The sequence below is a fragment of the Ornithorhynchus anatinus genome, chromosome 2 (assembly GCF_004115215.2).
Source record: "Ornithorhynchus anatinus isolate Pmale09 chromosome 2, mOrnAna1.pri.v4, whole genome shotgun sequence".
In the NCBI taxonomy this organism is placed as follows: Eukaryota; Metazoa; Chordata; class Mammalia; order Monotremata; family Ornithorhynchidae; genus Ornithorhynchus; species Ornithorhynchus anatinus.
In genome coordinates this window covers 24,953,765-24,978,889 of record NC_041729.1, presented here as the reverse complement: position 1 = coordinate 24,978,889, position 25,125 = coordinate 24,953,765, and the positions used below count along the sequence as shown (strand labels likewise).

Sequence of the window (25,125 nt, the reverse complement as noted above, 5' to 3'; positions counted from 1 at the left end):
AGTCACTTAGCTTCTCTATGCCTCACTTAGCTCATCTGCAAAATGGGGATTAAAACAGCGAGCCCCCGTGGGACATTGTATCCAACCTGATTAGCTTGTATCAACCCCAGTGCTTAGTACAGTGCCTGGCACACAGTATGCAGGCCCTGTGAAGACTGTGAGCCCCATGTAGGAAAGGGGCTTTGTCTGACCTAATTAACTTGTACCTACTCCAGTGCTTAGAAGAGTGTTTCATTCATTCAGTCGTTCTTATTGAGCGCTTACTATGCGCAGAGCACTCGACTAAGTGCTTGGAATGTACAATTTGGCAACAGATAGAGACAATCCCCGCCCAATGACGGGCTCACAGGGAGACAGCAAAGCAAAACAGAACAAAACAAGTAAGCCTGGCGTAGATATCACCAAGATGAATGGAATTATAGATATATACACACCATTAACAAAAGAAATAGTGCCAGGCACATAGTAAGCATATTATTATTATTATTATTATTCATTCATTCATTCGATCGTATTTATTGAGCACTTACTGTGTGCAGAACACTGTACTTGGAATGTACAATTCGGCCACCGATAGAGACAATCCCTGCCCAACAATGGGCACACACAGACAATAACACAAAACACATAAACAGGCATCAAAACCATCAAAATAAACAGAATCATCGTTAATAAAATAGAGTAATAAATAATATATAGAACTATACACAAGTGCTGTGGGGAGGGGAAGGGGGTAGAGAAGAGGGAGGGAGGAGGGAGGGGAGGAAGGGCAGAGGGAAAGGGAGGGGTCAGTCGGGGAAGGCCTCCTGGAGGAGGTGAGCTCAGTGTTTGTTACATAGTAAAGCGCTTAACAAATACCATAAAAAAAAACAACTCAGCGAGCCCCATGTGGGTCAGGGACTATGTCCAACCTGATAAACTTATGCCCACCCCAGTGCTTGACACACAGTAAGCTCTTAATAAATACCATAAAAGAAAAAGGAAAGAAAAACTGACAGGGGCAGAAGTTATAAAGTCAGGCACTGAACACAAAGCCAGCTTCCCAGGTACGATCGACAGGCCGGTGATACTTCATCAGGTGTCCAGCGCGGCTCAGTGGAAAGAGCATGGGCTTGGGAGTCAGAGGTCATGGGTTCGAATCCCTGCTCTGCCACTTGCCAGCTGTGTGACTTTGGGCAAGTCACTTAACTTCTCTGTGCCTCAGTTCCCTCATCTGTAAAATGGGGATGAAGACTGTGAGCCTCGCGTGGGACAATCTGATTACCTTGTGTCTACCCCAGCACTTAGAACAGTGCTCTGCACATAGTAAGCGCTTAACAAATACCAACATTATTATTACCTGCCCGCAACTCTGAAACAACTGTGGCCTGAGAGATGGGTGGGAAGAGGAACAATAGTTTTTTGGTCACATATCCAGTCGGATGATAAGAGATGAGGTGAGAGATGAACCTCTCTTGGTTTAGGTGAGGTCTACTGAGATAGTGGAGCTGTGAGGAGTTAGCCAAGTTTAATATTAATGAAATATTAGCATTCCGTGGTCTGCTGGGTGACTTCGGGCAAGTCATTTAACTTCTCTGGGCCTCGGTTACCTCATAATGGTGGTATTCGTTAAGCGCTTCCTATGTGCAAAGACAACCTGATTCCCCTATGTCTACCCCAGCGCTTAGAACAGTGCTCGGCACATAGTAAGCGCTTAACAAATACCAACATTATTATTAAGTGCTGGGGGAGATGCAAGGTGACCAGGTTGTCCCACGTGGGGCTCACAGTTTTAATCCCCATTTTACAGATGAGGTAACTGAGGCACAGAGAACTTAAGTGACTTGCCCAAAGTCGTACAGCTGGCAAGCAGCGGAGCCGGGATTAGAACCCATGACCTCTGATTCCCAAGCCCGGGCTCTTTCCACTGAGCCACGCTGCTTCTCAACACCTCCCACCGTCAACTGAGATGGGTGGGAAGAGGAACTACAGGCTTTTGGTCACAAATCCAATCGGATGATAAGAGATGAGGTGAGAGATGAGTCTCTCTTGGTTTAGGTAAGGCCTACTGAGATAGTGGAGCTGTGAGGAGTTAGCCGAGTTTAATATTAATGATATATCAGCATTCCGTGGTTTGCTGGGTGACTTTGGGCAAGTCACTTAACTTCTCTGGGCCTCAGTTACCTCATCTGAGATGGGTGGGGAGGGGAACTATAGGTTTTTGGTCACAAATTCAATCGGATGATAAGAGATGAGCCTTTCTTGGTTTAAGTAAGGACTAATGAGTTGTGCAGTTGTGAGGAGTTAGCCAAGTTTAATGATAATGAAATATTAGCATTCTATTAGCAGTCACTTGTCTGCTGTGTGACCTTGGATAAGTGACTTAACTTCTCTAGGCCTCAGTTACCTCATCTGGGATGTGTGGGGAAGGGAGCTATGGGTTTTTGGTCACAAATCCAATCAGATGATAATAATAATGTTGGTATTTGTTAAGCGCTTACTATGTGCCGAGCACTGTTCTAAGCGCTGGGGTAGATACAGGGTCATCAGGTCGTCCCACGTGAGGCTCACAGTTAATCCCCATTTTACCGATGAGGTAACTGAGGCACAGAGAAGTGAAGTGACTTGCCCACAGTCACACACAGCTGACAAGTGGCAGAGCCGGGAGTCGAACCCATGACCTCTGACTCCCAAGCCCAGATGAGATAAGAGATGAGAACCTTTTGGTTGGGATAAGGCCTAGTGAGATAGCACACCTGTTAATTAAATATTAGCATCCATTAGCAGTCACTTGTCTGCTGTGTGACCTTGAGCAAATCACTTAACTTCTTTGTGCCTCAATTACCTCATCTGTAAAATGGGGATTAATAATAATAATAATAATATTTGTTAAGCGCTCACTATGTGCCAACCACTCATTGTTCTAAGGGCTGGGGGAGATAAAAGGTAATCAAGCTGCCCCTGTGAGTGGAGCTCACATTCTTAATCCCCATTTTACAGATAAGGTGCCTGAGGCACAGAGAAGTTAATAATAATAATAATCATAATCATAATAATGATGATGATGGCATGGCTCAATGGAAAGAGCATGGGCTTGGGAGTCAGAGGTCATGGGTTTGAATCCCAGCTCTGCCACTTATCAGCTGTGTGACTGTGGGCAAGTCACTTCATTGCTCTGTGTCTCAGTTGCCTCATCTGTAAAATGGGGATGAAGACTGTGAGCCTCACGTGGGACAACCTGATCACCCTGTTTCTAGTCCAGCGCTTAGAACAGTGTTCTGCACATAGTAACGCTTAAATACCAACATTATTAAGCACTTACTATGTGCAAAGCACTGTTCTAAGCACTGGGGAGGATACAATTCATTCATTCAATAGTATTTATTGAGCGCTTACTATGTGCAGAGCACTGTACTAAGCGCTTGGGATGAACAAGTCGGCAACAGATAGAGACGGTCCCTGCCGTTTGACGGGCTTACAGTCTAATCGTTACAGTCTAAGGATACAAAGTGCTCAGGTCATCCCACGTGGGGCTCACAGTCTTAATGCCCGTTTTACAGATGAAGTAACTGAGGCATAGAGAAATGAAGTAATTTGCCCAAAGTCACACAGCTGACAAGCGACTGAGCCGGGATTTGAACCCATGACCTCTGACTCCCCAGCCCGTGCTCTTTCCACTAAGCCACGCTGCTTCTGTGAGTCCTATGTGACGTATAGACTGTGTCCCGTCTGATCAGCTTGTATCTACTCCGGTGCTTACTACAGTGTCTGGCACACAGTAAGTGCTTAAATACCTTTTTTCTTTTTTTAAAAAAAAGCTACTTTATTAAGAAAATGGGCTACATCAGGGGAGATAAATTATAACACATTCATGGGGGGGGGGGGTGCCCAAAGCCAGGTGAGGTAGCCTGCGTCTTTGAAGCCACGAGTCCACGTGGACACTGCAGGGCTTATTGAATTTCCTTCCCATTGAGTTAGCACCTGCAGGGTGAAGCATCGGCTGGTTCCATTCACAACCTTAAACCAGGGATGTGGGAAGAAAAAAAGCTGGATTATAATGTTGCAGAAAGCAGAAGAGTCCTCAAAAATTGAAAAAAGGAAAAAGGCAGATTTCAAGTGCGACCGGAAGGCCCTCTGAGTCACCATCAGCTCGCACCAGCCAAAACGACATTTGTTCATTGTTGCACTGTATTTTCCCAAATGCTCAGTACAGTGCTCCACACAGTGAGCGCTCAATAAATGCGGCGAGAGAATGAATGAACGTGGGGGCTGATGATCTGTGGGCACTCCACGTTTGCCCAGAAGTCTTAAGATTTAAATCCATTTTCTCCAGGTTTCGTTGCCGATGCTACAGACCCAACAAATTGCCTGGAAAGAGTTCATTGAAGCTGAAAATGAAGGGCTTGAAGGACATCAATATATAATTCTTTATGATCATTTTGTTTGATACTGATGATATTTGCTAAGCGCTTACTATGTGCCAAGCACTGTTCTAAGCGCTGCGAAGAATAATGACGGTATCTAGAAAGGCCCAGCATGACTTAGTGAAAAGAGCGCAGCCCTGGGAATCAGAGGACCTGGGATCTGATCCCGGCTCCGCCACTTGTCTTGTGTGGTCATTCGATCGTATTTGTTGAGTGCTTACTGTGTGCAGAGCACTGTACTAATAATAATGTTGGTATTTGTTAAGTGCTTACTATGTGCACACAGTCTTAATCCCCATTTTACAAATGAGGTAATAATAATAATAATGTTGGCATTTGTTAAGCGCTTACTATGTGCCGAGCACTATTCTAAGCGCTGGGGGAGATACAGGGTAAGCAGGTTGTCTCACGTGGGGCTCACAGTCTTCATCCCCATTTTACAGATGAGGGAATAATAATAATAATAATGTTGGTATTTGTTAAGTGCTTACTATGTGCCGAGCACTGTTCTAAGTGCTGGGGGAGGTACAGCGTAATCAGGTTGTCCCACGTGAGGCTCACGGTCTTCATCCCCATTTTACAGATGAGGTAACGGAGGCACAGAGAAGTGAAGTGACTTGCCCACAGTCACACAGCTGACAAGTGGCAGAGTTGGGATTAGAACCCACGACCTCTGACTCTCAAGCCCGGGCTCTTTCCACTGAGCCACGCTGTTTCCTAGGGAGGAGTGAAGTGACTTACCCAAGGTCACACAGTTGACAAGTGGCAGAGCTGGGATTCGAACCCATGACCTCTGACTCCCAAGCCCAGACTCTTTTCATTGAGCCACGCTGTTTCTCAAGGAGAGGTGACCTTTATACTGCTTTTCCATATACAGAGGTGCCAGGGTTCATTCATTCAATCGTATTTATTGGGCTTATTGTGTGTGCAGAACACTGTATTAAGCACCACGGGGAGTACGCTGTAACAGACACATTCCCTTCCCACAACGAGCTTGAAACTCCCGCTGGGCAATCCAGGCCCCAGTTCACTAGAACAGTAATAATAATGTTGGTATCTGTTAAGCGCTTACTATGTGCAGAGCACTGTTCTAAGCGCTGGGGTAGATACAGGGTCATCGGGTTGTCCCACGTGAGGCTCACAGTTAATCCCCATTTTACAGATGAGGGAACTGAGGCACAGAGAAGTGAAGTGACCCGCCCACGGTCACAAAGCCAAGTGGCAGAGCTGCGATTCGAACCCATGGCCTCTGACTCCTACGCCCGGGCTCTTTCCACTGAGCCACGCTGCTTCTCATAAACAAGGGATCCCAGAGGGAGGGGCTGGGGCTTAGGAGAGTGGCCTAGTGGATAGAGCGTGGGCCTGGGAGTCCAAAGGACCTGGGTTCGGGATAGCCAATCTTATTTATTGAGCATTCCGTGCCAAGTACTGTACTAGGCACGTGGGAGAGTACAAGACAGCCGCAAATGGACACATTCCCTGTCCACAATGAGCTAGGTCAAAAATCACATCAGATAAGAGATGGGCTGAGTCTCTCTTGGTTAGGGTAACCCCTAGTGAGATAGCGCAGCTGTGATGTGTAAGCCAAATTTAATGCTAATGAAATATCAGCCACTTGTCTGCTGTGTGACACTGGGCAAGTCGCTTGGCTCGTCTGTGCCTCAGTCACCTAATCTGTAAAATGGAGAATTAAGACTGTGAGCAGCATGGTGTAGTGGATAGAGGGTGTGGGTGGGAGTCAGAAGGTCATGGTTTCTGATCCCGGCTCTGCCGCCTGTCTGCCGTGTGACCTTAGGCGGGTCACTTCACTTCTCTGGGCCTCAGGTCCCTCATCTGTAAAATGGGGATTGAGACTGTGAGCCCCACGTGGGACAGGGACTGTGTCCAACCTGACCTTCTTGTATCTACCCCAGCATTTAGTACAGTGCCTGGCACATAGTAAGCCCTTAACAAATACCTTGATTGTTATTAGTATGTGGGACAGGGACTTACTCTATCCTAAGTTTCTATCCACCCCAGCGCTTAGTACGATGCCTCAATAAGGCCCCAATAATTATCATAAGCACTATGATAATCATAGTAAGTATTATTATGGTACTTCTTAAGCACTTACTATATAACGTTGGTATTTGTTAAGCGCTTACTAGGTGCAGAGCACCGTTCTAAGCGCTGGGGTAGATACAGGGTGATCAGGTTGTCCCACCGAGCCACGCTGTATCTACCCCAGCACTTAGTACAGTGCCTGGCACAGAGTAAGTGCTTAGCAAATATCATTTTTTAAAATACCATTAAAAAAAGAAAAGGTAAAAGAAATGACCCTCGCCAGGGGACTCTCTCCTTCGGACACCGATTTTACTAAATCCCATACAAAGCAGTGGGTAGCCCCAGGAGTTGACGAGGGACAGGAAAATACGACTGACTGACAAGGGTCAGTGTGGCCCAGAGGAAAGAGAACAGAACCTTTTGCCCGCTGTTGACCTTGGACAAGTCATTTAACCTAAGCCTCAGTTTCCTCATTTGTAAAATGGCGCTAAGATCAAACAATCGACGGTATCTGTTGGACACTGACTGTGCCGAGCACTGTACTGAGCACTTGGGAAGAGTACGACAGTTATCAGACATGATCCCTGACCCCCAAAGATTCTACAATCTAGCTGGAGAGACTAAACTAAATTATAGATGCCCTCCTCGTCACTTCGATTTTGAGTCCCGTGTAAGACAGCGATTGTGCCTGATCTGACGGGCAGGTATCTACCCAAGTGCTTAGGCCCTAAGGAATAGCTAAACATAACCATCGTTATTACTATTATTAACAAGGAGACACTTTCAACACACCCATAGTCCTAAACAATCAGTAAACTGGCAGACCGAAGCCAATGACTGTAGAAAGAATTATAACAAAAAAAAAAAAAATACCTCCATTGAGCATCTAAAGACAATCCTACAGCCTGCGATCGCTGGGTTTTTGTGAAAAACGCTGTCCCCAAAACGCTGAGCCCTATACTCCTCTAAACTGTAATCTCCTTGTGGGCAAGGAACGTGTCTACCAACTCGGCGCTATTATAACTCTCCCAAGCATTTAGTACAGTGCTCTACACACAGTAAACGTTCAATAAATACCGTTGATTAGCCCAAAAGCACCACCTGGGGCTACGGGAGCCCACAACTGTATGGCAGTGTTCAAATCTTTTTTTTTTTCCTATCGAGACTTCGCAGGAATGAATAGTAGCGACTCTCTCGAGCACTTGGTAAAAAGCTTTCAATAAATTCATGGATTGATCGACTGATTGACCACTTATCCCGCTTCCCCAGTAGCTCAGGGTTTCACAGCTCCCGATCCCAAAATAATCTGCCGGGAAATCAGTAATAATAATAATAATGGTGATACCTTTAAAGTGCTTACTCTGTGCCAAATACTGTCCTAAGCACTGGGATAGACATAAGTAGATCAGGTTGGACAGGATCCCTGTCCCACGTGGGGTTCACGCCCTCCCCATTTTACGGATGAGGTATCTGAGGCCCGGAGAAGTGAAGCGACTTGCACAAGGTCACACAGCAGCAGAGGAGTGGTGGAGGCAGGATTAGAATCCAGGTCCCTCTGACTCCCAGGCCCGTGCTCTCCCCAGCTAGACCACGTTTCTTTAAGGTTAAACACTTCAGGGGAAACCCCGAGGGACTCTTACCCATATTCCCACGGCCACATTCAAGGCAAAATACACGACGATGACGACGACGTCGGCCACGTGGAAGGGAGGCTGAGGCCCGGAGGCTCCGTCGGTAGAGTTGTCTGCCATGACCCCTTCCTCCTCTTGGGCTCAGTCCGGAATGAGTCCCGCAGAGGGGCAGCCGACGGGGGACCGCGGGCCGGCCTCGCTCACTGGGAATTGATCATTAAACCAACCGGCGACTGCATTTCCACCCCGGATCTTGCCCAGGCAGATCCCGGACTGCTTCGAAGCACACATGAAGAGTCCCCTCCTCCCTGCCGGATCCCAAGAACAAGGGCGGCGGGGCCGGGGTGGGGGTCGGAGGGCAGACCCGAACCCCCCCGGGAGCAAAGACCTGATGTCTGGAGGGGTAAGGGGGGACTCCTTAGACACCCCTTACTGCTCCCGGGCTGAAGCTGAAGGGGAAGTGACCGAGGCTGTATGGCAGGGAATGTGTCTGCTCATTCTGATGTATTCTACCTTCCCGAGCGCTTAGTACAGTGTTTTCTACACAGTAAGCACTCGGTAAACACCACTGATTGTTTGGTGGAAGGGACTAGAGGGAAGATGAGAGGAGTCCAAATAGGTGTTTTTTAGGGTGGTTTTTAAAAATAGGCTTCCTTAAGCGTTTACTATGTGTCAGGCACTGTACTAAGCCCCAGGGAAGATACAAGCCCACCAGCTTGGACAGAGTCCCTACTTGAGTTAATAGCGTGCCCGGTGCTAGCCAGTTACTCCCTGATTCCAGAACTCCACAGTCCAGCTTTAGTGAGGAATTGGGAGTCTCCTGAGGTTCTCAAACTTCAGATGGCCAGCGGGAATCTCCCCCCTCTTCACTTCCCAGTTTCATCCATGAAATCTGGAGCTCGGGACTGTTTGAACCCGGAGCCTTACTGCTCCCCAGAGCTTCGAGGGCGCCCAACGGTGGACGTGTTCATTTCTGGACACCCTCCAGGGCTGCTGCATCGTCCACTGATCAACCAACTGAAGGTCTACAGGGAAAATACTCAAAGAACAGGCCCATCTGCCAATAAAGATGGATTTGACTGATTGTTTTTAAACGGTACTTTTTATGCACTTACTGTGTGCCAGGCACCGTACTAAGCACTAGGGTAGAGTGCTTAGACAAACTAATCAGGTTGGATGCAGTCCACGTCCCATATGGGGCTCACAGTCTTAAGTAGTATGGCTTAGTGGATGGAGCACAGGCCTGGGAGTCAGAAGGAGCAGGGTTCTAATCCTGGCTCTGCCACATGTCTGCTGGGTGACCTTGGTCAAGTCTCTTAACTTCTCTGGACTTGTTACCTCATCTGTAAAATGGGAAATAAGAGTGTGAGTCCCACGCGGGACACGGACCGTGTCCAACCTGATTAGCTTGTATCTACCCCAGCACTTACAGAATAGAGCTTGGCACACAGTAAGAGCTTAACAAGGACCATGATTATTCTTATTATTATTAATCCCCATTTTACAGATGAGGGAACTAAGGCACAGAGAAGTGAAGCATCTTGCCCAAGGTCACACAGCACATAAGTGGCAGAGCTGGAATTAGAACCCAGGTCCTCTGGCTCCTGGGCCTGTGCTCTTTCCACTAGACCACAGTGTTTATCAGAGTTTCAGAGATGAAGCTCAGCGGGACAACTTTTGCTTGACTGGTGGTTCTTGGCATCATTTATCCTGGGATCCTTAGCTGCCTTGGACCAGGCCGAGACTCTAAAACACAGGGTGTTGTAACAGTAAAAGAGATATTATTTATTAAGCACTTAGTGTGTACAGAGCTCTGTACTAAGCACTGGGTAGGAATTAGACACGGCAGCCTCTGTATCTCATGGGGCTCCTCCAGAGAGGAAAGATCTTTCAGGTCAATCTCAGAGAGCCCCTCAGTTCCCTCTGTCTCATTTATTGAGTGCTCTGCGTATAGCACTGAGCTAAGCGCTTGGGAGGATATAACAACTGACACATCCTCTGCCCATAAACAAGCTTACAGCCTAGAGGTGGCGAAATTCAAAAGGGTTCTTCAGGGGGTCAGAAGTGAAACCGGAAAATTCTCCATCTGGGTACCCACGAAACCATGAACTTGGTTTAATTGGATCTGATTCCTTGCATATATTCTCCAAATTATAGAAAGACACTCCTGAAGTTCCAAAAGTCAGCATGGCAGGGGAATGAAGGGGTCCTGGAATCTGTTTAACGGTCCTTCTCCCCCCTGCCCTCTTCTGGGGGCAGGCACCTCTTTTACACCATGGTCTAGTGGACAGAGCACGGGTCTGGGAGGCAGGTCGTGGGCTCTAATCCCAGCTCTGCCACTTGTCTGCTCTGTAGCCTCGGGCAAGTCGCTTCACTTTTCTGTGCCTCAGTTACCTCATCTGTAAAACAGAGATTAAGACTGCGTGGGACAGGGACTGCGTCCAACCCGATTTGCTTATATCCACCCCGGGGGCTTAGTATGGTGCCTGACCCATAGTAAGCGCTTAACAAATACCATAATTATCATTATTATTATAACCATGCAGACCGACGGCGGCCCCAGGATAGGAAGCTCGCCCGCCCACCCAGTCAATTCCGGGGAGATGAAATGGCCGGGGAATCCTCTAGTTTTGCAGAAACTTCAAGTCACATAAGTTTCTCTTACAGGATCAAAAACCCAACTTCTGGGAGTGGAGTCAGTTTAGCCAGCAGAGCCAACCTGTGGTCAGGGCCTGTCGATCAGTGAAGAAATCCAGTTTTAGAAAACGATTTCTTTAATGTCTGGTCTTCCTAATCTGAGTGGAAAATTTGGATCACTCTTGCGTACACTAGAATCAGTAAATTCAACTTTTGCATCTGCTGAGTACTTATTAGCCAATTTCATTTTTCTTATTAGGACTCAGTTATGCGTTTTCAATGTATTTATTTCACCTTGGAATCGGGTTACCCTACCCTCTTTCTCATTCTAATTTTCCCCAATTCAATCATCACATCAACCTGGACCAAGCATTCACTGCTCTCCCAAATGGAAGATTTTTCCAAAACTTTCTTAATGTCACTCCATTAAGGTTTAATCTCTGGTCAAACTTGCTGTTTTTAATGTGTCAGGTCAGTGTTTATAGTAACACTGCTAAACCGCACAGTCATCTACTTCTGGTAAACTATAACCTGGAGGTGAAATGTTAAAAGATTTTCTCCTTAAATAGGAAAGATTTCAGTGCAAGAGAAAACCCCGCAAAGGTAAAATGGACATAACATTCCACCCCTCTAAAAGAAAACTTGCATTGGAGGTGGCGATGTATCATTCTTAGCTAAATTCTTTGAAATCATTTGCATTAGTGATTTTTCTAAGCCCCCCGAAAAGCAGGTCTTTAGTTTTTTTTTTAACGCCCTGAAGGATAGAAAGTGAGACGAAGATTAAAGATGGTCGAGACGTATTTCCATCAATTCCTCTCTTTGCTCACTCTGAAAGGGGAAGCGGCCTGGCCCAAGTGGAAAGAACACGGGCCTGGGAGTCAACGGCCCTGGGTTCTAATCCCAGCTCTGCCACTTACCTGCTGTGTGATTTGGGCAAGGCACTTCACTTCTGTGCCTCAAGATTTCTCATCTGCAAAATGGGGATTCGATACTTGTTCTCCCACCTACATAGACTGCAAGCCCCATGTGGGACCTGATTATCCTGTATCTAATAACAATAATAATGGTACCTATTAAGTACTTACTATGTGCCAAGCACAGTTCTAAGCACTGTGGTAGACACAAGTTAATCACGTTGGAGACAGTCCTTGCCCAACATGGGGCTCACAGTCCTAATCCCCATTTTACAGATGAAGTAACCGAGGCCCAGAGAAGTAAAGCGATTTATCCAAGATTATTATTATTATTATGGTATTTGTTAAGTGATTACTATGCGCCGAGTACTGTCCTAAGCGATGGGGTAGATACAAGGTAATCAGGTTGCTCCACTTGGGGATCGCGGTTTTATTCCCCATTTTACAGATGAGGTAACTGAGGCACAAAGAAGTTAAGTGGTTTGCCCAAGGTCACACAGGAGACAGGCGGCATTAGAATCCACGGCCTCTGACTCCCAAGTCCGTGCTCTTTCCATTAAGCCACACTATGGACACGTGACGGAGCCAGGGTTAGAACTCGGGTTCTTCTGACTCTTAGGCCTGTGCTCTACCCACTAAATCATGTTGCTTTCCCAGCACTTAGTACTGGCATAAAGTAAGCACTTTTCAAATGGGATTGTAGACCCTTATTTAAAAAAAAGCAAAAAGAAAATCACTATGATTCTACAGAGCACTTTAATTTTCCATCAGTGCACATGCCCAACTCCCAGAAGTGAATCCTGGGCTATTTCCACCTTGGCTGTTGCCCCACTGCTGCACCACAGGCTTGTAAGCTCGTGGAGGCGCTGAGTACAGTGCTCCGCACACAGTAAATGCTCGACTGATTGGGACCTGGCCACAGATCTGCAGCCCACACAAGGCTCCACGGTCCCATTTCACTTGAGACTTCACGGTGAAGGCGGAGGAAGCAGCTGGATGAGAGGGAGATGGCTGGATGCAGTATCAAAAACAGGGACTTTTCCAACACAGAAAATAACTCCTTTTTATGTCATCGATACAACGGTTTTCTAAAGCAAAGGTGCATAGAGACCACCCCCAGTCCTTAGTGCCCACCTCAGTGACATTATTATTAATGATAATAGTAACAGTATTTGTTCAGCACTTGCTATGTGTCAAGCACTGTTCTATATAGAAGGTAATCAAGTTGTCCCATGTGGAGCTCAATCTTAATCCCCATTTTACAGATGAGGTAACTGAGGCAGAGAGACATGAAGTGACTTGCCCAAGGACACATAGCAGACAAGTGGCAGAGCTGGGATTAGAACCCATGACCTTCTCACTCCCAGGCCTGAGCTCTATCCCCTACGTGGGTTCTAATCCCAGCTCCGCCACCTGTCAGCTGTGTGACTGTGGGCAAGTCACTTCACTGGGCCTCAGTTCCCTCATCTGTAAAATGGGGATTAACTGTGAGCCTCACGTGGGACAACTTGATAACCCTGTATCTACTCCAGCGCTTAGAACAGTGCTCGGCACATAGTAAGCGCTTAACAAATACCAACATTATTATTATTATTACCCACGTCTATCTGGCGTGAGAACGCTACAGCACTCCTGATTGAAAAGCCCTAGCAGGTAATAATAATCATGTTGGTATTTGTTAAGCGCTTACTATGTGCAGACCACTGTTCTAAGCGCTGGGGGAGATGCAGGGTCATCAGGTCGTCCCACGTGAGGCTCACAGTTAATCCCCACTTTACAGATGAGGTAACTGAGGCACAGAGAAGTGAAGTGACTTGCCCACAGCCACACAGCTGAAGAGTGGCAGAGCCGGGGGTCGAACTCATGACCTCTGACTCCGAAGCCCAGGCTCTTTCCACTGAGCCACGCTGCTTCCCATCTCCCCCTCTAGATCGTAAGCTACCTGTGGACAAGGATCGTATCTACCAATTCTACTGTACTCTCCCAAGTGCTTAGCACGGTGCTCTGCACACAGGAAGTGATCAGTAAATTCCACCTGTCGAGAGTCCCTATTTATTAACAACTTCCCTCAAGGTGGGCCCTGTTTCAGACACTGTTACTGGTCCGAAATGTCTCGACAAGTTCCAGAACCGATTCGATCACATAAAACGCCATAGGATTTTCAACTTCGCTGTGGCTCTAGTTAGAAGATTCTAGACACACGCCACCGCGCTAGCTCCCAGCAAGGAAACCATTTCCACAACCTTTAAACCGAGGCTATCGTCAGGGCGAGCAGGTGGACCAACTCAAAAGCCAAGGCCCTTCCCCTAGGTCCACTGGTCAGTCGCGCTCCTTGTCGTCCCACAAGAGAGGGCTGTGGGCAGGGATTGTGTCCATTATATCGTTGTGTTGTACTTTCCCAAGTACCTAGTACGATGCTTTGCACACAGTAAGTGCTCAATACGACTGATTGGTTAGATGTAAATCACGGAGTGGGGTGTATGGAAAAAAATTAGACTGTCCTTTTTGCACAACTGCTGTAAAAAGGACAATTTCCTCCATGCCTTTGGGCGACGGGATTTCGATTCGATCTCCGTAACAAATGGTAAGTATTTCTGAGTCGAGTTTCCTATGTTATCACAAAGCTAACCATCTCGACTGGGTTCCTGGCCAAGCGATTAAGAAAATGCCCCTAGCTTCGATCTCTCACCAAGTGAACAGCGAGAGTTGTAGACGGCACACATCAATCCCTGGCAAAGGAGAAAGTGGAAACTGACTTAGAAAGTCGTCTCAGGCACGTGAAAGAGAAGAGAGGACTAACACTCTCCACATAAACAAACCAAGTACCTGAGTATGGGCCAGACAAGTGAGTGAACAATTCCGAAGGGTGAAGAATACAGATACCCAACGAAGAAACAGCTTTACATGGTAGGAGTTCAAATTGCCATGTCCTTTACTCGAGTAGAATGCATGATCAGATATGGAACTTCAGAAAAACACCCCAGTAAACACCTTATTTCATTTATTTCTGTTTTGGTCTTGAAGAGCATCTTATTAAAAAAATGACTGAAGATGCAGAGTCTCAGTTAAAAATCACAACCAAGAAGAGTAATGTTTCGTAGAATGAGACCGAAATACATCCATTTTCTAAAGAGACTCATCATCGATGCACAAAATACACAATAGAAGGAATGTACACTTTCAGTCCTACGAGGCTTGACGGATATGTTGCATACACACACGCGCATACACACAACAGAAAAGAAATGAAGAGTGACCGTTGTTTCAGAGAGCGAAGGAAAAGCACGAAGACAGTTTGCTAAATTCTTCACGGAGCACTGGAGAGTAGATATCGGTCAAGTGGTATTCACACAAAATCGCCACAGTTGTCACTGTGAAAACAGGTACTGAGCACAGAGTGAAACAGCAAGCTTTGGAATCCATTTTCCATTGGTAAAGACAGTGCAGTTGAATCACTCTCAGCAAACACAGCAGCAACACTGAACGATCGATACCCTGCCAGAGAAATCAGCACGTGTGAAAATAGCTAAGAGATTGTTCCGAAGGCATATTTCTGCACTCATTTCTCCAGAGCACCTCAGAATTTCATATGCTTCCATTACATTTCTTCCTTATTTTTCTAATTTAGATGATCCTGAGACTAAACAGAAATCTTGATAAAGGCTTTAAAAAAAAAACCAACTTAGCCACTCTCTGAATTAGCTATCGGAGCACGGCAAGACTTCGAATACATTAAACTTTGGCGCAAATCCAAAGCCTGGCTCTTGGCCACACAAACCCATGGCATTCCTCACCTCTCCAGATTCTGCTTTCCACCGGGGTCCTCGGCTGGCTCAGGATCTACAAAAGGTAGCTGGCCAAGCTTTTCTACTCTGTGTTTTCCCACAGCTAGGAAGCCCATACGCCCAGAAACAAGCAGGTTCAAAATGTTAACATTTTGTTTCCTGTTTCCTTTGGTATTCAAAGCGTTAGGAGGTTCGGGCAGAAGGTGCATAAAGATTTCTATTAAATCTGTTGCATTTTGCAAAAATGACCCTAAACCACCAAGAATACTACCCTTTGCATTTCTGTGCCAAGATTTTGAGGTACCCTGTTTCTTATCCTTCCAAAGAGCAAACTGTGTTAAAGGATAAGAGCACATGGCTAAATATATTTCATCATACTCAGATGTTATAGTTTCCCTCAATTCGATGGGGCTGCTTTAGAGTAGATAAAACAACTGCACAACTCTGATAAGTTAAAAAAAAAAAAAAACCTAACAAATTCTTTTATTCCTTCTTTCGTTGCAGAAAATAAATACAGATGCATATTTCATTTGCTCTTCTATAAAAGCACCTACAAAATGTCACTGTATATCACAGTTTAACAGTTTTGGCTTGTAAAATGCAAATATACAGCAATTACTTCATTTCATAACTTCTTAAACCACTTGAATCTAATGACTCAAATGGGACACTTCATTTGTGATCTAAATTCCTGGCTTCAAGTGTTTATGGGATTTGCTTTGAATAGTGAGCTAAAACTCAAAGAACTAGGTCTTTTTCCTCTGTTTTGTTTTTTGGTTTTTTTGTTTTGCTTGAACCTGAGGAGCTTGGAAACGGGTCTTTCAAAAATGTGTTTTAAAAAAACCAAACCACCACCAAAATAACTCAACCGATCGTAAAAGCACACCCATACGAACGCTTAAGAATTTGGTCTACCTTGATCGGTAGTTTAAAATCAAGTGGAAGGGGTGAAGAAAAAAGACATCCTCCCCACCCCCCCCAAAAAACAAAACTGGCTCCAATCAACTAGTCCAAATTCAGCAGGTCACTTCACAGTCATGTTCTGTATGTACATTTCCAGTTTGGCCCTTGGAACTTCGAAATGGAAGAAAGCTCAGTCATCCAGGCCTATATTCCTGAAAAGGTACGACATGGATTCCCCGTTGTGAATTCGGCGGATGGCTTCGGAAAGAATCATGCTGATATCCACTGTCTTAATTTTGGGGCACTGAAGCTTCTGAATTTCGTGTGGGATTGTGTTGGTGACCACCACCTGGGAGAGCGAGAAACAAATTCAATACAACCCACCAACAGGGAAACGTTCCCCGACTCGGCCCTTCGGCTGGGTGTGCAAGGGCTGGGGCTCCGACGCAGCCCACTGAAAAAACCCCGAGAGAGAACGTGGCCTGGGGGAAACGGCGTGGCCGAACACGGGGCCGGGAGTCCGAAGACCTGGGTTTTAATCCTGTCTCCACCACTCATCTGCTGTGTGTGAGAGCCCGGGCAAGTCACCTCACGCAGTGTGGCTTAGCACAGGCCTGGGAGCCGGAAGGACCTGGGTTCTAATCCTGGCTCTGCCCCATGTCTGCTCTGTAACCTTGGGCAAGTCACCTCACTTCTCTGGGCCGCAGTTACCTCATCTGCAAAATGGGGATTAAGAGTGGGAGACCCATGTGAGACAGGGGCTGTGTCCAACCTGATTAACTTGTATCAGCCTCAGTGCAGAAAACTGTGCTTGCCACAGTAATAAGCACTTAACAAGTACCATTATTATTAGTCTCTGGACCTCAAGTCCCTCATCTGGATAAGGGGGATGAGGACTGCGAGCCCCATGTGAGACAGGGACTGTGCCCAACCTGATTACCTCGTACCTACCGGAGCGCTCAGAACAGTGCTTGGCACACAGTCCACGCCTAACAAATACCACAATTATCACCATCCTCGCTTGGCTCCAGGGAGACGAATGACTATGGCACTCAAGAGACATCAAGTATTTACCGACTGCCTACTGAGCCCAGCGCACTGTACTAGGTGTGTCTTCTGGAAGATGATTTCGCATCCGCCTGCGGATCCCCCTACCTCATCGATGGCAGACTCTTCTATTAACCGGGGAGCATCTGAAGAAAGAAGGCCGTGGGTTGCCATCACAAAGATCTTATAGGCGCCCCTCTCCTTCAACGTCTCCGCTGCTGCGAGAAAGCTGTCGACGTCATCGATGATGTCGTCCTGCCGAGTTAAGGAGGGAGCACAGAAGGGAATCGGTGAGTCCTCGGATCAAAAAGCAGACCCCTAGACGAGGCACCGGCAGCTATGTCTGGTCCACGGGAGAATTAGCCCCGAGGGGTTAGGACACCTCTTCTGTGTAAAATTCAACAGAATGGGTTTCATCTTTTTGTGACCTATTTTTGAAAAGAGTCCTTCAATAAGGATTCTGATCTGTTTATTACTCTAAGACCACACTGTATGTCATTCAAGAACAATCAAGTATTACTGCGAAATACCAAATAATGTGCCTGGCAAAACAAAGACAAGCCTACTCGATTACACTTAAAGAGGGACACGATATTATCAGGATAAATTGGATGACCTTTCACTCCACTGTACGCTCACCCTCCAGACTGTAAGATCACCGTGGGCAGGGAACATGTCTACCAACTCTATCGTATCCCAAGCACTTAGTACAGTGCTCTGCACAAGGAAAACACTCGATAAATACCACTGACTGAATTTCTGACACAAATGCATTTCGTCTTTCATAAGTAGGCATAGAGGAGTCAATCTTATCTGGAAGTACTGAAAAGTAAAACAAAATTTCCTTGAAATGTCTTCTGCAATAAGTGAAGATCTTTGTGCTTCTTTAAACGTAAGTTAAAATGTTACCGATTCACGGACTAATCATTGTGGGAGTCATCTTTCCACATTAACTTATTTTCTATCACCTGGGCAATTTAAATAAGAAAAATGCCTCCAAAGACACTCCAAACAATCATTACATTAATTAACTGTTGGCAAAAGTTAATACATAAGCTAGTAATATTGCTGCTAACATTTACAGTTGTTGTACAAAGCTCACGGCTGTCAGATACAGTATATTCGCAATCAGCAAATCATATATGTACATGCATATGTTTGTATGCATATATCTATATAAATATATTCCTTATGTAGCCCACAATTTAATCCTTAAAACTCCTAGCTTCACTTTCCTTTACAAACGTTGCCATTTATAGATGGACGCTGTCCAGTTTGCCAGACTGCAAATTGTAGTGAACTGAGTCAGCATGGAAGAGGTTCTTCTTTTAAAGAGGTCTAAAGTGTGGTCGATACATTCTTTTCTTACGACCTTCAGCTCTATGTCCAAGTCTTGGTCAAGGAAACCTGCCTCTGCTCCCCAGTTCCCACCTGTCAGTTGGAAGACCAGCTCCCCATTCAGTCAGCCTTTTTTCCGGTAGGAGGAATATTGAGCAGGTGTTGAAAAAAGTCTTCAGTTGAGGTGTCTGAGGTTTACTTTCAGATAAAACTAGGACGGTTCTAATGTCAGTGGAGTCTTAGGTTACTATGTGAACTGGCCAAGAGGGAATAGGGCAACTTGGTTTCTCCTTGAGCCCATGAGCTCAGGAAGCAGTTTAAAACAGTGTCTACACTACTGATGAAACTCAAGTCATAAACCATAGGGCAGGACTGACATATGTAGAACTGGCCTTCATATCCCAATCACTCAATGGCATTTATTGAACAATTTATTGAACAATTTCTGTGGGCCGAGCACTGAACTAAGTACTTGGAGAGTATGATAAAATTTGAAGACGGCACTACTGAAGGTGATCAAACTTAGCAATTCCAAAACAGAACTCCTAATCTTCCCACCCAAACCCGACTTTCACTCCGACTTTCTCGTCACCGTAGGGAGCCCCAGTCATCCTCCTCGTCTCGCAAGCCCGTAACCTTGGCGTTACCTTCACTCCTCTCTCATTTGACCCACAAAGTCAATCTGTCACTAAAACCTTCACAGCGCTAAAATCTACCTCTCCCTCTCCATCCAAATTGCAACCATGCTGATCCAAGGACTGATCCTATCCCACCTTGACCACTGCATCTGCCTCCCTGCTGACCCGTGTGACTCCTATCTCTCCCCATTTCAATCCGAACTCCCCTGCGTCCAGGCTTGTAACCGATCTACCTCAGAGCTTACAAAAGTGCTTGGTACATAGTAAGAGCTTAACAAATGCCATCATTACTCTCTCTGCTGCCCGGATCAAATTTCTACAAAAATGCTCAGGCCATGTCTCCCCAGTCCTCAAGAGCCTCTAGTGGTTGCTCACCCATCCACCGCCCCATCAGACAGAAGCTCCTCACCGTCGGCTTTAAAACACTCAATCACCTTGCCCTCTCCTACCTCACCTCACGACTCTCCTACTACTCTCCGTAATTTATTTTTATATTAACGTGTCTCCCCTCTCGTGGGCAGGGAACAGGTCTACCAACTGTTATATGGCACTCTCCCAAGTGCTTAGTACAGTGCTCTGCACTCACAGTAAGTGCTAAATAAATGATTGACTGGGTATCTCTCAACCACACGTCAGCCTCTTTATCGGTCATTCTGCATTCAGTTCCTCTTCAATCTACCCTACAATCCATTTGCCCAGGTCATCTTGCTCAGAGTGCACCACTTAAAAATTTCTCATACCCAGTTTTCTCTTCAGACACAGGAACTCCTGCCTGCATGGCTCTACGCCAGATGTTGACTCTCCTGCTACACACCAGCTCCTCCCCAAAACTGGACCTCACGCTCAACTCTCCCATCTCCAATCCATCGGCTAGGGCCTTCCCCCCCTCCGCCAAGAGCTCCCCTTCCCTCAAGCCCGCATCCTGCCCAACCATTCAACCCTTCTAGAAAGACACTGCCTCCAGGAAGCACTTCCTAAGTAATCCCCGACTCTCTGATTCTGTTTTCTCATCAGTCACTCTTGGCACTTATGTGTATATTGACTGATTTGACATATTCATTTTGCTTACATTCATTTTTACCTGCTCTGTCGATGTTTCTCCTCTTCTGCTTTCTGTTTTTACTTAATCTCCGTCTGTCAGTCTTAAAACTCCAGGGCTAATGACTGTGTCTTCTACTACTGTACGCTCCTAAACTCCTAGTTCAGTGCTCTCCATATCGGAGGTTGCTCCATAAATACTGAAGTTGCTGATGTGTGTGTGTGTGTGTGTGTGTTTACATAAATACTATCACTATTGAGTTAAATGAGCAATGCCTAGGTTCCCCCTGCCTCCCACGCCCCCTGTTCCCCCCCCTCCTCCTCCCTTCCAGAGGCTCCAATATTCCATCTCTTAGCTACAGATTGTGCCCAGGGCAAAAAATTTTTTTCCTTCATTTTCATTGACTGAAAGGTGAGAGACATTTGAACTGATCAAAAACACACTTTGTGCTATATCCAAAAGAATGAAAGTAAATGCTTTTCCAAAATGGGAGCCTTGAATTTGATACTTTGTTGCTTCAACTCACAGACGGTCACATAAGCAATATGAAAATATTTTACTTCCCCTGTAATTTTTTAAAATATTGAAAAACTACATACCACAATAATGGCTATTCTTCCTCCTACATCTCCGACAACTGTAATGGGTGGCTTTTCTTTAGGAATCAACACTAATCAAAAGAACAAAAACAAGAATAAAGTACACCGGAACATTTCTGCCAGAACCATTTCAACAGTTTTAGAAATATAGTCTGCAATTCTCTAAGAAAACTTGTTTCACGGTCTAGAAAAAAGTCCCATCTCCCTCTTTGGTGGACATTTTTCTTAGCAAGGTGGTATTTAAGCAGCACCTACTCTGTGGCAAGCACTGTTCTAGGCGCTGGGTAAATATAAGCCAATTAGGTTGGCCACGGTCCCTGTCCCACACGGGACTCACAGCCTTCGTCTCCATTGTTTTTTGTTTTTCTTTTTACGGATGAGATAACTGAGGCACAGAGAGGTGAAGTGATTTGCCCAAGGTCACACAGCAGACAGGTAGCAGACCTGGGAGTGGAAACCAGGTCCTTCTACCTCCCAGGCCCGTGTTCTATCCACTAGGCCATGCTGCTTTCCAGCACGTAAAGCTGTAAAGAGCCTTCCTTTCTAAAGCAGAATTCATTGGAGAATTAGTTACTAGACTCTTGCTCTCCAAAAACCTTGGATGACAAAGGTTCGTCTCTGGCGGGTTCCCTAAGGTGGAGTTTAGAGTGGTGTAAGACAGCGCTCTAATCTTGGGGGTGCAGAATTTTAGCAGTTAAAGAAGCAAGCGAACGCTCATACTCACTGGGTATCTCCAAACTAGGATGGATAGCGGCGATATTTTTGACGGTAGGTGGAGAATGCCTGCCGTCCACCAAGTCAGACTCAGCATCCTGAGCTTCACCATGAATCACGGCAATTCCTAATCTCAGTCGTTCAGCAAAGGACTGGGCCCTAAATTCAAGTTAGAGGAAAAAAACGTTAAAACTCTCGACACCAGCTTAACCTCGGCAAAATGCCGAGAAAGAAAAAGTGAACTTCCCTTTTCAAGTAAAATGAGTAGCACTTTCTTCTCCCCGTCACCACTTAAACGTGCACGCAGTAGCTTAGACGGTTTTAGCTTTATGATTTCAGAAACACTTAAGAAGTGACAAAAATGAGATGCACTTTAGTTACGCAAGAACCGGAGAAGAGGTGGATGAACCTACCCTTAAGAGAGTGGCTGACTAATTTACTAAATTTGAACTTGCTTAAAGAAATGATGTTGTTAGGCAGATTGCAATCCTGTTAATGTTATAGAGCTTGATTTGGTAGATAATGAGAACCTACATTTAGGTCTGTCGGTATGTTCCCCAGGCACGCCAGAATTTGATTTAATTCTGTACATTAAAACCAGGAAGTGAAGCTAAAAAAAGACGACAAAACTCCCTCCCATCACAGAGCGTGAGCTAAGGGCAAAAAGAAAGCAATCACCATATACGGCAAAGAGCATGTAAGAACTAAAACTATTTTCTAAACGAGTGAGGAAATTTCAGTGACAATTTCATTGTAGAAGAGATGTTGTAAAGTAACTAAGCACATTCAAAATTCCTAAATAGTTCAAAATGGAAAGCCCCCTACTCTCGCTGCTGGTTTTGCCAAATGATGAATGCCGGTCTGGTCAATTCTCCTTCGACGGGTCAATGAAACTATCCAAACTCACAAGATCTGGGCCATGATCCCACAGCGGCAATCACCTCCTGAATATAGCAGCTGGAGTGAGTACACAGTCTAAGCGGGGGGGGGACGGACAGGCACTGAATCACCATTTTGCAGATGAGGGAACTGAGGACCACAGAAGTGAAGTGACTTGCCCAAGGTCAACCAGCAGGTTAGTGGAGGAGCTGGAATTAGAACTCAGGTCCTCTGACTCCCAGGTCTGTGCTCCTTCCACTAGGCCACGCTGCTTCTGTCATTTTAGAACACGTTAGTGTCTTATTGCCCCTTGACCCATCACAACAACTCTCACCTTAAAACGGGCGAGCCGACCATACTTTCAACTCCATCTTCAAATAGCTTCCTTACAAAGGTTGTTGAGGAGTTAAAAGCCGAGGGATTAATATTCTATCCACCTTCATAAATCAACCATCACACTGATAGGAGGGAGGTTGTATTTATTGAGATGGTGCTTTTAATGAATTCACCTCACCTATGTCATTTTATAAACTGAGCTTGCATGCAGCAAATTTCATATTACATTTCCTTTTCAAGTAGAAATCCCAAACCCCAAGTTATGTTTTTACTTTCTCCTAGCTATGAAATGAAGCAGCTCCAAGACAGTACTTTCATGATTTAACATACGTGGCTTGTGACACAGTATATGGCAACTCCGTGCTAACCTGACACTTCCTTCAAAAAAAAAAAAAAATGGGAGCTATTTCTTTCGGCCAAGAATTGAAGATGCACAAGGATCAAGAAATCGCTGGGCTGAAGGGTGCTTTGAGACACTGTCTAGGTCTGGTTTATCTCCCTGCCTTCAGGCCAGACCCACCAAAATATACATGCACAGGACGAATCATAGGTGTTTTTCAAGGTAACATCATTTCCTTTTTGCTCTCTGGTTACGTACTAGATATTTTGAGATTTTTGCCCGTCGCTTTTTTAAACTGGCCAGATTGTTCCAATTGCTCAGAATACCTTTCAAAACTCAAAGAGCAAAGAGAAACAGAGTCAGAGAGAGCACAGTAGATGTGAAAATGAGGAAATGAAAGTAATGGTGGAAAAAAGTGCTTGGCAAATTGAACCTGAAATTTAAAAAAAACGAAACTAAAAAGCAAACTGGATCTAACCTTTTGAAATTATCTGCAGCTATTTTCATATCTTTTCACAATTAAGGGACAAGTTCTATAGGCCACACAGCTGGCCTCATCTGAAAATTGGATAAGTGGCATGGCCAAGAGTACATTCATCCAGTGCCTGCTTGCTTCACATTATTAAAAAAAAAGGTCCAGAAGGGAAGGACAATGACTTCCTCTAAAAAGACTGGCATTTCTATGAAATAGCTGGAAGAGGCAGACTCGTGATGCAATAATGTATTATTCCAATAGAAACTGACAACATATTAATGGTACACTGTCCACAGCCAATAAATATAGATTTTAAGCCCTATTTTTCAGGAAGACAAAAAATTTTCAGAGCCACATAAAAAATGTGCATATTGCAGCCATGTAGAATAACTCTAACACTGCCTTGCTCATTTACTCACTTGTTTTCTGTCCACAGTGACTAAAAGAAGAAAAGGGTTGTAAAACCTCTGTTACCTTTTAGTAGTATTAGCGATAATGATTAAAGGGGAGGAGGGGAGGGTGCGGGGAATGGAGCCAGAAACATTCATTAGATTCCAAACATCATGGGAAATGCCTAGTACAGGGCAACTGGTTATCTGAGGATCCCTGTTATCAGGAAAGGAAATCCAAATCTTGGAAGAGGATAAGCCCATTTATCTATAATAGATAGCTAAAATATGCAGGGGTTATCTGAGGATCCCTATTATCAGGAAAGGAAATCCAAGTATCTGAAGAGGATAAGCCTATTTATCTATAATTGGTCGCTAAAGTATGAAAATTTGCACGGATTAACAATATGCACGGGTTAACTGAGGATCTCTGTTATCAGGAAAGGAAATCTGAATATCTGAAGAGGATATGCCTATTTATCTAAAACTGATAGCTACAATATGCAGAGTCATTTTACGAGAAACATTAAATCACATTTTTAGTAAATATTTGGAAGGACTCCGCAGAGGATTCATAGTTCTTTCATTCAGAATTGGCAATTCCACTGCACATATTTTCACCAATTACTGCACTGTACTCTCATCATCATCATCAATAGTATTTACTGAGTACTTACCATGTGCAGACCACTGAACTAAGCGCGTGGGAGAGTATAATACAATACAGTTAGACACGTTCCCTGCCCACAACAACTTATGCACAGCAAAGTGCTCTGCCCACAGTAAGCTCTCGAATACCACCGATTGCTAAGCTGATCACGGAAGTTAAAAATGTACACATTTTAGTAACATTCCTTTTAAAAACCTCAAGCAGAATCAAAACACAGGTAATGGTTCAGAAACTGGAACTTCACGTCTCACTGTGAGGTTGTTTCACCCTTAATGTAGACCTTCTAGCTTTGGGGCTTTATGTCTCACAGTAGGAGACCTCTCAGTTGCCTCTGACGCGGTGGAC

General features: G+C 45.2%; 2 protein-coding genes across 5 annotated transcripts in view; both read right to left on the bottom strand.

Annotated features, from left to right (window-relative positions):
- The window catches only part of SLC5A10 (solute carrier family 5 member 10), a 144,581-nt gene extending 136,280 nt beyond the window's left edge, over positions 1 to 8,301 (bottom strand). The window contains exon 1 of one of the 3 annotated variants that reach the window (XM_039910692.1): positions 8,087 to 8,301. In XM_039910692.1, coding sequence (XP_039766626.1) covers positions 8,087 to 8,197 — 111 coding nt within the window. In that variant the 5' untranslated portion in view covers positions 8,198 to 8,301. The remainder of the gene's footprint in view (positions 1 to 8,086) is intronic. The other 2 variants (XM_029056952.2, XM_029056944.2) reach the window with 2 other exon arrangements.
- Positions 8,302 to 14,612: 6,311 nt separating this feature from the next.
- Positions 14,613 to 25,125, bottom strand: part of PRPSAP2 (phosphoribosyl pyrophosphate synthetase associated protein 2) — a 55,455-nt gene continuing 44,942 nt past the window's right edge. For both annotated transcript variants that reach the window (XM_029057660.2, XM_029057661.2), the window contains 4 exons: positions 21,702 to 21,850; positions 20,978 to 21,048; positions 17,472 to 17,618; positions 14,613 to 16,665 (listed from right to left, as the gene is read on the bottom strand). In XM_029057660.2, coding sequence (XP_028913493.1) covers positions 16,507 to 16,665; positions 17,472 to 17,618; positions 20,978 to 21,048; positions 21,702 to 21,850 — 526 coding nt within the window. In that variant the 3' untranslated portion in view covers positions 14,613 to 16,506. The remainder of the gene's footprint in view (positions 16,666 to 17,471; positions 17,619 to 20,977; positions 21,049 to 21,701; positions 21,851 to 25,125) is intronic.